Source organism: Lissotriton helveticus, chromosome 1_2 (genome assembly GCF_964261635.1).
Source record: "Lissotriton helveticus chromosome 1_2, aLisHel1.1, whole genome shotgun sequence".
Classification (NCBI taxonomy): domain Eukaryota; kingdom Metazoa; phylum Chordata; class Amphibia; order Caudata; family Salamandridae; genus Lissotriton; species Lissotriton helveticus.
The window spans coordinates 360,576,696-360,593,865 of NC_136058.1; the positions used below are offsets into that span (position 1 = coordinate 360,576,696).

The following is a 17,170-nucleotide window of genomic DNA, read 5'->3' on the forward strand; positions in this document are numbered from 1 at the left end:
TCACTGAAAAAAACATATGTTTCACACCAGTTATAGTTAGGAATTAGCATTTTAAAAACCTATGAAAATCACTGAAAAAACCATAGGTTTCACACCAGTTATAGTTAGGAATTAGCATTTAAAAAACCTATTAAATTCACTGAAAAAAACATAGGTTTCACACCAGTTATAGTTAGCTGGAAATTTTACTCGCATAAAACCATTGAAATTCCCACGTTATAGTTAGTTGGACTCACTATAACTTGCGCGTGCAATGCACTGCTGATGACATCACATATTACATCACTCATGACATGGTCAGTGACATCACTCATGACACCATCCTTGTGACAGAGTGACAGACCTCCTTTCACTGTAATGTAACCCTTGAAACACATATTCAAAAATAGAAACTACAATTTTCAAACAAATGGAGATACCCATACCAGTTACAACAACCAGTTCAATAATTCCACCATCTATATACACATCCACTCATTCACTAACAGTTCTATATAGTCACTCATACATATACTCACTCATCATATGTAGTGATACACCTATACATCCTGTTACACTCCGACAGTCATCCAAAAGATACTCTCACACATACTCACACATGGACATAAACTATTAAACATCCATTTATTTGCATATACAGCTATACACACACTACCACTTTACTTCTAAGGAAACTTACACATACTTACTCTCTTAAACAATCACTTATAGAAACACATACTAATTTTAACAGGAACTCTTACAATCCCTCACTCTCACATATACTCACTTATATACATCAATATTCACATATACTAGATTAAAACATATGTAGTTACTGATAAAGACACTAGTGAAACAGTCATTCACTCACTAACACACACATATACGCACTCATCCACCCATAGAGTCCTGCACATATGCTGTCTTCAAAACACATACAAAGAGAGAGTCAGTCATTCATGCATCTATGTGCTAAGTAATACCCCCACCAAACCATACAAACACTCATACTGATGCTAAGAAAAACATCTAATAACCCATATACATACACATGTAGCTACTCACCAACCCATGCAGCCACTTATACACAAATTGAAACACTAATAAATATATTTAAATATTTAAACATTACTCTCTAATATATGTATTTACTAAGATACACTTAATAAACCAGTTAACCAATCAATTTCTTTTAAAAAAGCATCCATGTAAACTCTTATTTAAACATTTATTCTTCCATCAACTTTTACATATACATATATAAAACATATTTATTTTTCAGAAAGACACACATTCACTGGATGGTGTCATCAGTGATGTGATGAGTGATGTCACTGACCATGTCATGAGTGATGTAATATGTGACGTCATCAGCAGGGCATTGCACGCGCAAGTTATAGTGAGGCCAACTAACTATAACGTGGGAATTTCAATGGTTTTATGCGAGTAAAATTTCCAGCTAACTATAACTGGTGTGAAACCTATGGTTTTTTCAGTGAATATATATATATATATATATATATATATATATATATATATATATATATATATATATATATATATATATATATATTACCTACTGGCGGTCGCCAGTAGGTATATATAGTTAGGATTTTTTCTCTATGGGTTTTTTGAAAATTCTATGTCTAATAACTTTGGCGTTTGTGGACGGAATTGGCTGAAATTTTCAGGAAAATGGCACATTTTGTTTCTGAGCAGCCCTTGAAAATTTGGGGGGGGTTCGTCCAGTGGGGGCCGAGAAAAAAGGGGGGTCCCAAAACGTGTTTTTAACATTGAGTTTTCCATAGGGCGGTTGGCCTCACTTTTAGCCCGAACGGCTGAATGGATTTGCACGAAACTTGGCAAAATTGTAGGGACTGGTAGCCCGATGTGCCTTTTGTAGGTCTCAATATATGTGCTCCAGTGGATTTTGAGAAATTAACGTTTAAAAAAAGATATATATCTGTAACAGCGGACCGGTTAGCGCTCTGGTTCGCGGACTTTTCGCGCAACGGAGCTTTGTGAAGCGAAGCTGATTGGTTCTCCGGCATCTGTCAACATTCCAAACAGTCCGTAGCGGCCGCCATCTTGTCTCTCGGTAGGATCGAGAGACAAGAGGAGGTCAAAACAAAGGGGGAAATAACTATAAGGGGGCATAGTAGATCCTCGCTGACCCCCTAGGTTTGATGTGGAGGTTTTAAAAGGGCCCCGCGGGGCAAAAAAAAATAATAATAATAATAATTGAACGGCTGAATGGATTTGCACGAAACTTGGCAAAATATTAGGGACTGGTAGCCCGATGTGCCTTTGCTAGGTCTCAATATATGTGCTCCAGTGGATTTTGAGAAATTAACGTTCAAAAAAAGATATATATCTGTAACAGCGCTCCGCTTCGCGTAACGGAGGTTTGCGAAGCTGATTGGTCATTCTGTCACTGGGCTATAGTTGGGCTACATCTGGCTGATATTTGGGCTACATTTGTTTTTTTGTGTGTCTGGCGGCCATCTTTGGGCTACATTGGGCTACATTGGGCTTCATTGGGCTACATTCGGCTAATTAGCAAATAGCTCATCGCAAACTAGGAATGGTAAAGAATCGCTATTTATTCCTTAAAGTTCGCTATTTAGGAAATGCAAAAAACTTTGATGATATATATGGCGGTTCATCTCTAACAAGATAAGAAGCATAGGGATACATTTATGATGACTGGCGCATCACCAGGGATGTGTTAGTCATTCTGTGCCGCTGTTCCGTCACCTATGGTGTGCTGCATTTACAATGCGGCGCATCATGGGGCAAAAACAGCACAGATGCGTGATGTATCTGTGCCGTAAAGGTGGCGCATTGCTGGAGTTGTATCGCAAGTGTGATGAAGCTCCAGCAAGGGTCGGGGGTGCCCCTGTCGCAGGGTTTCTGTTCTCACACAGAACTGTGGACAGAGGATTGGAACCTCGGCGAATGCATTGCTGGAGTTGTATCGCAAGTGTGATGAAGCTCCAGCAAGGGTCGGGGGTGCCCCTGTCGCAGGGTTTCTGTTGTCACACAGAACTGTGGACAGAGGATTGGAACCTCGGCGAATTAGGGTGTCCCAAAACTCACGTTAGTAATCAAAAACTCCTTAGCAAGCTAGGTACAGTGTCACATTGGATATAACAAACTCTCAATGTTTAGACAATCCAGAATATGAACTTATAGTACCTCAGGATACGTGGAACTCATGAACAGTCGGTCGTTATAGATTTCTTAGAAACCAGAACATGGAGTTAAGAAGAACAGATGTGTATTTGAAATGTTTATTTACTAATGCCGTCTTCTCAGGCGTAGTACCTTAGATAATAAAAGTACACATATTATCAGTAGCAAAATTACCAGCATAGTTACTAGTACATAAAAAGTGAATGGTGATAGTATGTTAACATGCTGTAAATGAATAAGAGTTAGCAACACTTATAAGCAGCCGCGGGCCGTGGAGGGAGTTACGGTGAGGCAGGGAGGCGGGGAGGGGGAGAAGCAGGGTGGAGAATACAAGTACACATATTATCAGTAGCAAAATTACCAGCATAGTTACTAGTACATAAAAAGCGAATGGTGACAGTATGTTAACATGCTGTAAATGAATAAGAGTTAGCAACACTTATAAGCAGCCGCGGGCCGTGGAGGGAGTTACGGTGGGGCAGGGAGGCGGGGAGGGGGAGGGGCAAGGTAGAGAGGGCTCCACCCTGCTTCTCCCCCTCCCCGCCTCCCTGCCCCATCGTAACTCCCTCCACGGCCCACGGCTGCTTATATCTCACCCTCCCTAATACACATATTATATTATTTGCTAAGAAGGTCTCTTTGTGTTGGTTTAGGGCGTGCCCATACTTTAGTGTCTTAGATTTGAAGGAATCACATCACCATACACCAGCTCTCTCTTCATGTGAACCGCATCAACTGTTGTGTATGTGTGTTCGGCAAAGCAATATAAAACCCGCCTCATGCCCAGAATTGGCAGAAGTTGCACTTATGTTATGAGTATGAAGTCGTGGAGATCAGACCTCATAACAATTCTGTATCGTGTTGTTCTTGAAACTTTAGCACTCGCTGTACAGATATAGTTTAACAAGTAAAGCAGATAGTAGACCAATAACATATTATTCTCATGTAAACCACGATGAACTACTAGGTGGAAAGCTAAAGCAACAACTAAGTGTCGTGTGCAGAAGTTGCAAAAAAGGAAAAATGGCGTTTAAACCGGTAATGAGCCCATGCTAACTTAACACGGTGTAAAGATATCCAGGACCTAGATGACACCTCCTCATGATCCGGAAACGAACTGAATAAGATAATAGAAGTGCCATCTCATGAGAGCAGATTGCAAGTTTATATGTGGACGGTCCGCAAGGTAAAGCATTAAAAACTAGGAAAATTTAATGCTAAAGAAAAATAAAACAGCCAAGTACTTTATCGAGTCTTAAGCCAATAGGCAAGGTAAATAATAAAAACTTGATAAATAAGTCAATGAATTGTCAATGAAATGCTAGTACTCAGCATATCAAACATGAAAAAGGTCTATGACATAACTGTGTATGCAAAATAAGCTGCAACAGCCTCCAATAGGAAGTCACCGTCTTCATCCGAAAACAGTTCAGCCATCCAATTTAAAAGCGGAAAAGAACATACGTGCTCTCCCAGCACCGGATCCTCTATCACCATCAGAGGACAGCTCGGTGGGTTTTCAAGAAAGCTCTCTTCCAAGAAAGACTGTGCTGCCGCCAGTAAATTCCAGGGACCAAGTAGTCCATGCATCAATGCCACAGCCATAATCCTTTCGCCAGGACAAACCAACTCGTGAGTAATGATAGGAGTCATCAGCTGATTAAAGTCGACGTCAGGAGAAACCGGTCCGCAGAGACACAAATCAATGGCCCAATCGAAATCACAGGTCAGGCAGTGAAATACAGGCTGGACACAGGTGAAGTAGGAGAACCGAAAAGATAATCCATATGCCGTGCTTAATATCGCCAACGGGTCGGAGGTTGCATAGGAGGGACATCCATATTTAAAAATGTAAAAAAGCACAAGAGCGTCCGCTGGTAATGCAAGTAAAAATGCCAATCCACGAACCAGAGTGCAGAAAATACAATGAAAGGAAGCAGGGATGACTCCAAAGATTTTCTCAAATGAAGTCACGAGACCACTGGTAACAACTTTAAAAAAGTGTGTCAGGGACTTTGTGGAGGATGCGTTAAAGATAGTCGGAAACATGTTGCTGAAATTGAAAGGCAAATCTTAATTGAAAAGGGTGTGCACCTCTGTACGGGTGTTCGCTATGTGAAGTACGAAAGTTTCACGGGCCGAACTCAAGGCCACCTCTCTCTGAGACAAAAGAGCTCTTATTCTTGCCATGCCGTTGAAACGTGTCCCAAGGTTGGTATTTGTGGCCAGATTGAAAACTCCCTATGTTCATGTGTGGGAGGAAATAGAACATTTCTGCAGCAAATAACCCGTTCACTTACTGTTACGATAAAAGGAATACTTTTAATTAACTCAGAACAATCTTCATTATTGAGCATCAAATAACTACCATTTTCCAACAACTTGAACGTGGGGATGATAGCAGGAACTGGCGTGCCTTGCAACACGCAAGCCATATTTGGTCGGTGTTTGTTGCATGAACCGTGTAACTGTATGTGCCTACACATTAGTGAATGATCTGGCATCTCAGTGCATTCCTCTCCATTCAGATAAACTTCTTGATCATCTTTGAAACATCTGTATGTGTATGGAAGCGACCAGACCTCATGAAGAAAAGCACTACCTAAAGGTTCATAACGACCTATTGGTATATATTTCATACAATTTGAAAACTTATATAAAGCAAAAGGCAGCGTTATTAAACCGTGGATAAGGCATGTTGTCAAAAAACCCGCAATCCTCTGCTGATGATGTCACTGAGCATGTCATGAATGATGTAATATGTGACATCATCAGCAGTGGATTACGGGTAATAGTATCTCTAGTTTACTCCCCTATAGCTGTCTTTATTTTAACATAAGTGTGTGTTTCCCTCCCTTATACTTACTGTTTTTGGTTCGCTTCCAGTTCGCGTACCGGCGAGCGAACTAGGAAGCGAACTAAGAGAAATAGAGGTTGGCAAAGTTCCAAATATTGTACCAATTTTTTAATAACGGGGAGGTAGTTCTGAAAAGAACTTTTTTTTTTATTTTTCTGAACATTTTTTTACTGTTTTTGAATTTTTCGGAACAGTTTTATATTTTTTGGGGTTTTTCTTGGAGGGGGCAATGAAAACGATTCATTGTAAAGGGCTCAACAGGAGCAACAAAACAAAAAAAAGAAGTATTTATTATTTTGGGCGTTTCGGACAAACTTGCATATGATAGTCAATAGCTCTGTTGATCAGAGTGATGCTTCTTTCTCCGTAGGAAATGAATCCATCGCAAAATACGCAGGTGTGTTTTACTTCACCAAATCTCATTTGTATATTTGGCACCATCTCCCTGCCCTCTGGTCCCGTTACTTCCGGTACAACAGATCTTCTGGCCATAATAGGGAGATTATCTAGGTCGTTCCGAAACTGTGCAGCACTGTAGTTGTTAGGATGCCACCTAGTCATATGGCGATGCATTGTGTAGTTTCCGAAACTGTATTTTTTGTCGGTCCCTCTGGACAGTCTATCTTGACATATAAGGCAAGTTACGTATCTTGCATTTACTTTTTTCTGACCTTTGGGAATTTAAAAAAATTGCCAAATGAAGTTTTCTTTCCGGTGAGACGTCCTGGGCTGCTCAGGCAAAAACTGCCTCTCTTCGTGCTCGTCCTCCTGTTCCTCTTCTTCTTCTTCTTGTTGAATTATAACTTGAGCAGGTGGTCCACTCTTCCTTGGATGTGGTGGAGGTGGTGGGGAAGCACCAGCTGAAGCTACTAAAGAAGCCATTGCTCAGTGATCACAAAGGGTCTTTCTCTCACAATGATGAAAGTCAGAGCGAGGAAAGAAGGAGGGATTTTCATCATTTGGGAAAAACAAGAGTTCTCAACCAATCAAAAGTGTTCATTTTAGATTATATGACCTAGTCTTACATCATTAGGAAACCAAAAGTGAAATGAACCAATGAAAAGTGTTATTACCAAGTCACATGACTTGCTGTGTTTACGTTAAGCACTTTGCAGGGCCTCCCGGTTTGCTTCCAGAAACCTGCGCTTTGCGACTCGCTTCGCGTACCAGTTCGCTAACGTAGCACGTCATATGACGTATCACGCGACAACGTGAAACGTCATGCGGACGGGAGGCGTCACGATGTTGTTTTCTAACGCGGCACTTGCGGTAAAGAAACGTTTACCGGCTCGCGGTCTATTTCGCGGCATCAAGGTCAGCTAACGGGAAGCTTCCCGATTCGCGAAGCGGGAACGAAGAAAAAAAAATATTTAAAAAAAAAAATTATTCATAAACATATAAAATATATTTTTGGATTTAAAGAAGAATAAATTTTACAGCTACGTATATTAGCTGTTAAAAAACCAATGAAATTCACAGAAAAAACCATAGGTTTGAGATGTCATCAGTGATGTCATCAGTGATGTCACTGACCATGTCATGAATGATGTAATATGTGACATCATCAGCAGTGGATTGCGGGTGCGCGATATATAGTTAGTGCAACTAACTATATATGGAATTTCAATGGTTTTGTGTGAGTAAAATAAGGTTTTCTAAATGCTAATTCCTAACTATATATGGTCTATAACCTATGGTTTTTTCAGTGAATTTTCAAGGTTTTGTAAATGCTAATTCCTAACTATATATGGTCTATAACCTATGGTTTTTTCTGTGAATATATATATATATATATATATATATATATATATATATATATATATATATATATATATATATATCACACTAAATTGGTCTGGGCTCCAAAGGCTTGAGAATGAAATCACAAATTTGCAGTGATATATACTATAGACACCCACAGATGGTTCTAACAGTTCTAGCAACGTAGTAAAGTCTAAGGTGGTATGCCAGTCTGGTACTCAAATAAGCTTTGAGGTCAGAGACAAATCAAGCAACAGACAAGCCTACCCGGGCACCAGACTGGTCAGAATGCACAAAGATATAGGCGAGGGTGGGGAAAACGAACATGCATGCCGTTTGCAGATCACTACCCCTCAGAGGCACAAGCCACACTGACCTAACGCCGGTCGCCCAGGCACCACCTAGGGGACCAGCATGCAGTCTCCACCACTCTCCAGACGTACAGGAGCTGTTCAAGAGCTCTTCGGGAGCCAGCGGTGAGACCCAGGCAAGGCCTCCCAACTAGCCTGCTGCATCCATGGGCGTCTCTGCTGCGGCGCCCACGGGGCCAAGGCCCGGTGCCCGCCAAGTCTTCTCGGGCCCTTCTTTCGGGGCCAGCAAGTCTGCTGTAGCGAGCTGTACGTACAGCGGTACAGCTGCGCTTTGGCCTGCTGCTTACCCACAGCTGCGAGGGGTGCAAGGTGTGCTGAAAACGCGCTGGACCTGCTCCCTCACCCTGCTTGCTTGGCTCACACTCACCCTTGCACTGAGTACTCTCCCCAAGCGACATGCAGAAATTCATTGTTGTCTTTGATGGTTAGAAGGGTTTGATCTGTAAAGTGGTAGATGGCTGTTGTGTGCTTGTAGTTATTGATTGGGGTTTGGGTGCTTTGAATCAAAACTGATGATGATTGCCAAGTAAATATTACATCCCATGTGGCTGCTGAGAATAGCAACCCAACAGAATTGCATAATAACACACATAAAACCCCAGATCAGATGTAGTCACTAACAGTTCCAAGTGAGCAGTATATTAGGTGGTGAATTACAGACGATTTACAGGTCTTTCATGGTTTTTATCTTCCCCTACCCTGCCCCTTCCTTCCTAACTTCATTCTTGACTTTATTTCTTCATCCCCCTCTTCCATCCTTTCCTCCTGGCTTCCTTCCTTACTTTTTTCCGTGGTATGACCCATGCTTGGCCCACTGTCCCCAGGTTAAACATGGTACTTTCTGTCAGGGGATGACTTCTGTGCCATGTATGACTTGGGCACATTTTACACACAAAGACAAGTTCTATAGGATGAAAGATTGTGTTATGAGGTGTGATATATACATTTCAACACGTATCATTTCCACATGCTTAATAGCGATTTTGTGTTTTAATTTGTATCCTTTACGCCTCTGGTTCAGCAAGCGTGGTTCTATAGCTAAGAACACACCTAATCAAGAGTGATAGAGGACAAGAAAGTGCAGACATGCTTGATCACAAGTCATGTGCATGTCCAGAATGCAGGAGTACAGCAGTTTTGGGGGCTCGAAGTTGTGTCACTCTCAAGCATGTCCTAATAAGATTGTTTTAAATAATACAGTACTAAAGGGTTAAGTGGGACTGAAACTGCCGATATACCGGGGGCTTTTTGTGACGCACCAGCGGCATAAGAAATGTGCAGTGTTGGGTCATTTTTACAAAGTGACGTATCTAGGTAGATGCGTCACTTTGTAAACCCCTACACCACATTATACCTGCGCCAGGTATAATGTATTCAAGGTGATTGTTCCGAGGCAAGTAAGCCTAGCAGGAGTGGCGCAGTGAAATCTATGAGATTTCACTGTGCCACTTCTAGGACGCAAATGCGTCACTGACGCAGGTGTAAGACTGACGCAGGTACATTTGAAATGTGACTTGCCCACCTGAAATTACCCATTGTTGGAGTTGCGTCACTTTTGTGACACACTCCTGCAATGCGTCATTTTTGCGCCTAGTGATATCACAGATATACTGACGTATCTGTAACTCATTGCGACATGATGCGTCAAACTGTAAATATGACGCATCCAGCATGTCGCAAGGAGGGCGCAATGAAAAGTGACGGATCGCTGTTTTCACGCAGCCATGCGTCACTTTTTATAAATCAGACCCTCCAGCTTATCGCGATTACGCGATTTGCAAAAAAATCGCGAAATCGCGCGATCTCTGCAAATGCCGCGATATTTGCCATAAAGCCCGCGAAATTTGCCGTTTCCGCCCGTCGCCCCCGTTTCCGCCCGTCGCCCCCGTTTCCGCCTTAAAAGAAGGCGCGAGGCACCCATTGATTAATTTGCGGCGAGAGAAGACGGCGGCCGAGCGAAGGGAGAAGACCAGCACCACACCAAGAGGGGGAGGAGAGAGCACGAAGCTGCAGCGACACGAAGACTCTTCCTCAGCAGAGACCGGGGCTCGGAGCAGGAGGAAAGCCGGCCGGCAAACAGAAGACAGGTAAGTCCGGTCCGTCCTTCGCTGGTGGGGGCCCGCCGCACACATAGGGGAGAGCGCTGCCCTGGTGGGAGGGGGGCAGTGGAGATGTGGCCGACCGGCCCCCGGCCTGGGCTGCGTGTTTCTGGGAGAGCGCAGGCCGGGTGGGAGGGGGGCAGTGCAGGGAGTGCTAAAAGCGTAGGGAGTTTACATCCAACAGTGCCACAAACTGTGTAAAGCGCCTCGAGTTGTCACACACCTTCAAGCGCTTACCTCTTTCTCCTCTGTTCCTGCCTCAGCACATCTTGGCCTGCCCCCGTTCAGCCTCAGTCCAGACAGGCACAGTCCTCGCCCCTCAAGGCGCTATGCAGCTCTCTGTCCACACACACACACCACCGTGCGTGCTGGAGTGTCTGCCTCTTTGGAGTATTTTCCATGTACCTGTGTTCGGTGCTCTTGTGTAACTTGCACACACCACTTTGCCCTTGTAACACACGGTTTGCTACCTCGCACATGTTTTTATCTTTGATACTTGCTCAAGTGCCACCTTGCCTACATAACGCTTGTTCGTGTGCCTGAGTGTCTAGCACCTTTTGCAGTATTACACCTCAAATGATACTTTGTTCTTCCTTGTAACTGCACACTTGTCACTTTTTTCTTCCTGTGCACTTTTTACTACCTCATGTATTTTTGGCTGCTCACAATTCTCACTACCTCATGTATTCTGTGTGCTCACAATTGTTACTATTACCTTTACTACCTCATGTGTTTTTGGTTGCTCAACATTTTTACTACCTCATGTATTCAGTTTGCTCACAATTGTCATTATTACCTTTACTACATCATGTATTTTTGGTTGCTCACAATTTGTGTTCCATTTATGTTCCTTTTGTGAAGCGCTCTGACACCTTCGGGTAAAGTTCGCGCTATATAAAAATGCATAAATAATAATAAAAAAATAACTGATATGCAAGAAGTACGGATCGGCGCACTCCTCTTCGTTGTGCTGTTTCTTGACACCCTGCCTGCCTCCCTGTGCCGTTTTTAATCTGCCCTCCAGTGCTGCTCTTCCCCTGCTTTGCCTCGTTCCCCTGATGGCGTGGCTGCACTGTGCTGCTCTGTCCTGGCTGGCTGCTGCACTCTCTGCCTGCTGCTGTGTGCGCCTCCTCTGCCGGCGCCTCGCTCTGTATGAGCCACAGTGGATATCAGGGTTGCGAAGGGATTTTCTTGCCAGGGAAAGCTCTGAGCATTTGCAATCCCTGCCATGCTAGGAAAGATACCAAGAATATTTCTCTAATTTTACGTGTGGGAAATTTTGTATGCACCTGGGAAAATGTTTGCGGATTTTTTAAAGTTTATCTTTATTGGCTGAGCTCTTCTGTGCACACTGCCAGAAGAACACCATGGCCCGATCACAAAATAGCAAAAAATCCCAATTTGGGGAAAACTCCTTTTTGCGTTGTAAAGGCACTCCAGGGTCCAGGGGAGACACAAATATTGGGAGGAAAGAATGATGCGCTATTTGTGCACCCTGGTATACTCTACAATACCTGCTTGTTTTTCCCCATTCCAAACTGTACAGCCCCACATTGTGATGTATGTCATTCCATTATTTGTTGTAACTGTTCTCTATGCAGGGGATGGTGTTGGGGTGGGGGAGTGTGTGTGTGTGTGTGCGCGTGCACCCTGCTGCTGCCTGTGCTGTACCGGTTATGCAAGGGATGCTTGCACTGATGCGGTCTGTGCTATATCTGCTCTGTGTGTGAGGGAAGCTTGCACTGCTGCTGTCTGTGCTGTATCTGCTCTGTGTGTGAGGGAAGCTTGCACTGCTGCTGTCTGTGCTGTATCTGCTCTGTGTGTGAGGGAAGCTTGCACTGCTGCTGTCTGTGCTGTATCTGCTCTGTGTGTGAGGGAAGCTTGCACTGCTGCTGTCTGTGCTGTATCTGTTCTGTGTGTGAGGGAAGCTTGCACTGCTGCTGTCTGTGCTGTATCTGCTCTGTGTGTGAGGGAAGCTTGCACTGCTGCTGTCTGTGCTGTATCTGCTCTGTGTGTGAGGGAAGCTTGCACTGCTGCTGTCTGTGCTGTATCTGCTCTGTGTGTGAGGGAAGCTTGCACTGCTGCTGTCTGTGCTGTATCTGTTCTGTGTGTGAGGGAAGCTTGCACTGCTGCTGTCTGTGCTGTATCTGCTCTGTGTGTGAGGGAAGCTTGCACTGCTGCTGTCTGTGCTGTATCTGCTCTGTGTGTGAGGGAAGCTTGCACTGCTGCTGTCTGTGCTGTATCTGCTCTGTGTGTGAGGGAAGCTTGCACTGCTGCTGCCTGTGCTGTACCTGCTCCGTGGGGGCAGAGCCTTTCTCTGGGGTCAAGAATGTAATCGTGCAGGTTTTCCGCTCTCCAGGATATTGTGACTCTTTCATTGCCTTTAAATTGCCACAGAATGCCTGGATAGCTTGATTCCAGTGCCATGGAGAGCACGGAACTCACGTCTGAGCATACCCGTCCCACTCGCTCAGAGACCTGTCTCTGCCTCCAGCATGCCTAGTCTGAAACCTGTGGGGGCCGGGGGGCCGTACATAGTTTTGTTTATGCTTGTTGTCACAGGGTTGGCCACAGATGAATGCACTATTTTACCTGTGCAGGTTTTATCTGCATTCTCCACCACTTGGAAAGTCTTGTCCTGAATCTTGACCCTTTTTCATGATTTTTTACTTGCGCTGTACTTCACTTTCAAGAGCCATTTGGCCCAGCTGCCGCAGCGCACTGGTAAGTTTGGTGTCCTGGGCACCTGGTGAGTATCCTAACTCTTTACTTGTGTTCTTTTGCAGAGCATCACTGGGAAGAATCTGCTGTTGCAAGAGCCAGAATTGGGTCAGCTGCCGCAGCGCACTGGTAAGTTTGGGGTTGTGGGCACCTCTGGGGAATTTCATAATTGTTTGTTTTGGTTCTGGGGAATTGTTGTGTTCTCTGGACTGTACTGCATTTTTTTCCTGAATCTTGACCCTTTGGCCAGATTTTTTACTGTCACTGCACTCAAGTTTTGTCCTGAATCTTGACCCTTTGTCATGATTTTTTACTTGCGCTGTACTTCAGTTTCAAGAGCCATTTGGCCCAGCTGCCGCAGCGCACTGGTAAGTTTGGTGTCCTGGGCACCTGGTGAGTATCCTAACTCTTTACTTGTGTTCTTTTGCAGAGCATCACTGGGAAGAATCTGCTGTTGCAAGAGCCAGAATTGGGTCAGCTGCCGCAGGGCACTGGTAAGTTTGGGGTTGTGGGCACCTCTGGGGAATTTCATAATTGTTTGTTTTGGTTCTGGGGAATTGTTGTGTTCTCTGGACTGTACTGCATTTTTTTCCTGAATCTTGACCCTTTGGCCAGATTTTTTACTGTCACTGCACTCAAGTTTTGTCCTGAATCTTGACCCTTTGTCATGATTTTTTACTTGCGCTGTACTTCAGTTTCAAGAGCCATTTGGCCCAGCTGCCGCAGCGCACTGGTAAGTTTGGTGTCCTGGGCACCTGGTGAGTACCCTAACTCTTTACTTGTGTTCTTTTGCAGAGCATCACTGGGAAGAATCTGCTGTTGCAAGAGCCAGAATTGGGTCAGCTGCCGCAGCGCACTGGTGAGTTTGGGGTTGTGGGCACCTCTGGGGAATGTCATAATTGTTTGTTTTGGTTCTGGGGAATTGTTGTGTTCTCTGGACTGTACTGCATTTTTTTCCTGAATCTTGACCCTTTGGCCTGATTTTTTACTGTCACTGTTACTGATTTTTTTGTCCTGAATCCTGACCCTTTGGCATTAATTTTTACTTGCTATTGGGCCAGGTGCCGCTGCGCACTGGTAAGTTTGGGGTTGTGGGCACCTGGTGAGTTTCCTAACTCTTTACTTGTGTTCTTTTGCAGAGCATCACTGGGAAGAATCTGCTTTTGCAAGAGCCAGAATTGGGTCAGCTGCCGCAGCGCACTGTAAGATATCTGTGTTTGGTGTTGCAAAAACCACAAAATAAAATGCCGCTAAATGCCGCTAAATTTCCATTTTTGTGCAGCTAAATTTTCATTTTTTTGCCGCTAAATTTGCCTATCCATGCCGCTATATCCTGGGGGGTCTGATAAATGAGGCACCCAGTACACACCCATGGAATTATCCACCCACCTTTATTCAGAAGGTAATTGAGTTCCACCTCCAACCTCTGTCTGTAAATGGGGGTTGCTTACATTTCATAAATGTCAATGCTGAGAGTGCGATAATTCATGTTTTTTTTCAATTAGGACAATTTAGGCCTCGTTGTTTATCTTTTTGTGACATTGCTGTCTAATATGTGAACTGAACTGCTGCTTAATCGGTGTCATAATAAAGACTCCTAGACTACAGTAGCTGAGAAAATGATTTCTAATAGCGACCCGAACAGAGTGTCCCATCCCAAGGACAGAGCACCTGTCCCAGTCTGAATAACAAACTTTGTAACATTTCTGGTGCTCAGAACAGATTCTGTGAGCAATCGACCTCCTTGCAGTAAAATAGGGAGAAAATGTTCGAATGTATTTAATTGCCTCTGATTCTCTTTGCTTAACTTCTATCAGTTATGAGCATTTGAACCAGATACTAATAAAGTGAATCTATAAAGCTTTTGCTTAAAGACCTATAAATGAGTGTACATTTCCAATGCTGAGTGAACTCCCTTTCTCCATTCTTTGAAGGTGAATCTATGCTGGATTTTGAACTCTTCTGAGTTCTGCTGTATATTCTATTGATTTGAATGCGTACTGATCCAACATTGATAATGTAGCCTATGCATTTCTGTGCTTGAATTTGATAAATGTTAAAAGATAGATCCTGTCGCTCTTCACCAGAATTGCTCTATTCTTGCCTTCCGCACGGTCCCTACCTGGCTTACTACAAGGGGCGGGTCGAGTGGGAAGCATCAAAGTTTGTCAGGGACTACACAGCTCCTTAACCAATGCCCTAGAAAGAAAACACAGGGCCATATTACCAACAAAGTGGCGAAGAGAGGTGTTAGCCGCCTTGGCTTAACGCCTCTCTTCGCCACTTCGGAAACGCAAGGCTGCACCATATTACCAAGGATATGGTGCAGCCTAGCATTTCCCCCTGCGATGGTGATAAGTTTTACAACTTAACGCCAGCGCAGGCAGGGAAGGTTTGTTTATGTACAGGCAGGTGTCTTTTCCTGTATATAAACAACCCTTTTTTTGAAATGCCATTTTGTAACTTACATGTGTGCTGCTCATTACAAATTGGCATTTTTAAAAAGAGGTTTGTTTATGTACAGGAAGGGACACCTTCCTGAACATAAAGAAAGCTTGGCGTTTTGCTTTTTCCAAGCAAAAACGAGGAGAAATGAAGCATTTCTCCTCGTTTCGCCACCTTAAGAACAGGTCTTTGCTGTTCTTAAATTCGGCGCTGCCACCTATTATCGCCTCTCTTGATAATAGGGCGATGCAAATATCGCCGCATCATCAGGAAAGTGCCGATGATGCGGCGATAAGGGGCTTGATAATATGCCCCTAAGTTTTCAGGTTTGAAGGTTGACAGGTACATACAAAAAAGCACCACTTACACTGCTTCCCACCCATCAACCCAATAATGAATCAATTTATTTGACTTAGCAGTCCTTCATCTTAGCCACACAGCCCTCTATTTTTCTGATCATCTTTCATCCCCTCATGTATTCAACAGAAATATCATCCTTGCAGTCTGCCTGGAACCCCTACTTACAAATGTTGCCCCCCAGAATGGAAGACCGCTGTAAGGGTAAACACCAGTAATGGGATTGTTCAGCAGGAGTGCCCCCAACGCGATCAGCATCATGCCCAAAAGAATCTGCACCACCTGGAATTAGACGGAACCAAAAATGTGTTACAAATGACATTATTCTCTAGATACCAAGATTGATCTTTGCAATATGTTTGTGCTGTTAGTTGTGGCACTGAGCATGTGGAGCAGGTATGGGTGCAGTACCTCAGATCCTGGGTGTGATGCAGTGGGTTTTCACTGCGCATGTGGAGCAGGTATGGGTGCTGTACCTCAGAACCTGGGTGCAATGCAGTGGGTTTTCACTGCGCATGTGGAGCAGGTATGGGTGCTGTACCTCAGAACCTGGGTGCAATGCAGTGGGTTTTCACTGCGCATGTGGAGCAGGTATGGGTGCTGTACCTCATAACCTGGGTGTGATGCAGTGGGTTTTCACTGCGCATGTGGAGCAGGTATGGGTGCTGTACCTCAGAACCTGGGTGTGATGCAGTGGGTTTTCACTGCGCATTTGGAGCAGGTATGGGTGCTGTACCTCGGAATCTGGGTGCGATGCAGTATGTCTTCACTATGCATGTGGAGCAGGTATGGGTGCAGTACCTCGGAACCTGGGTGCGATACAGTGGGTGTTCACTGCACATTTGGAGCAGGTATGGGTGCTGTACCTCGGAACCTGGGCGCGATGCAGTGGGTTTTCACTGCGCATGTGGAGCAGGTATGGGTGCTGTACCTCAGAACCTGGGTGCAATGCAGTGGGTTTTCACTGCGCATGTGGAGCAGGTATGGGTGCTGTACCTCAGAACCTGGGTGTGATGCAGTGGGTTTTCACTGCGCATGTGGAGCAGGTATGGGTGCTGTACCTCAGAACCTGGGTGTGATGCAGTGGGTTTTCACTGCGCATTTGGAGCAGGTATGGGTGCTGTACCTCGGGACCTGGGTGCGATACAGTGGGTGTTCACCATGCATGTGGAGCAGGTATGGGTGCTGTACCTCGGGACCTGGGTGCAATGCAGTGGGTGTTCACTGCGCATGTGGAGCAGGTATGGGTGCTGTACCTCGGAATCTGGGTGCGATGCAGTGGGTCTTCACCATGCATGTGGAGCAGGTATGGGTGCTGTACCTCAGGACCTGGGTGCGATGCAGTGGGTTTTCACTGCGCATGTGGAGCAGGTATGGGTGCT

The 17,170-nt window shown here is 44.5% G+C and overlaps 1 protein-coding gene across 4 annotated transcripts in view; it reads right to left on the reverse strand.

Annotated features, from left to right (window-relative positions):
* LOC144805362 (membrane-spanning 4-domains subfamily A member 4A-like) overlaps nt 1-17,170 on the reverse strand; it is a 201,056-nt gene that overhangs the window by 111,080 nt on the left and 72,806 nt on the right. For 3 of the 4 annotated variants that reach the window (XM_078671961.1, XM_078671959.1, XM_078671960.1), the window contains exon 3: nt 15,957-16,070. The exons of the other annotated variant lie outside the window; for it this stretch is intronic. In XM_078671961.1, coding sequence (XP_078528087.1) covers nt 15,957-16,070 — 114 coding nt within the window. The remainder of the gene's footprint in view (nt 1-15,956; nt 16,071-17,170) is intronic. 4 annotated transcript variants of the gene reach the window in all.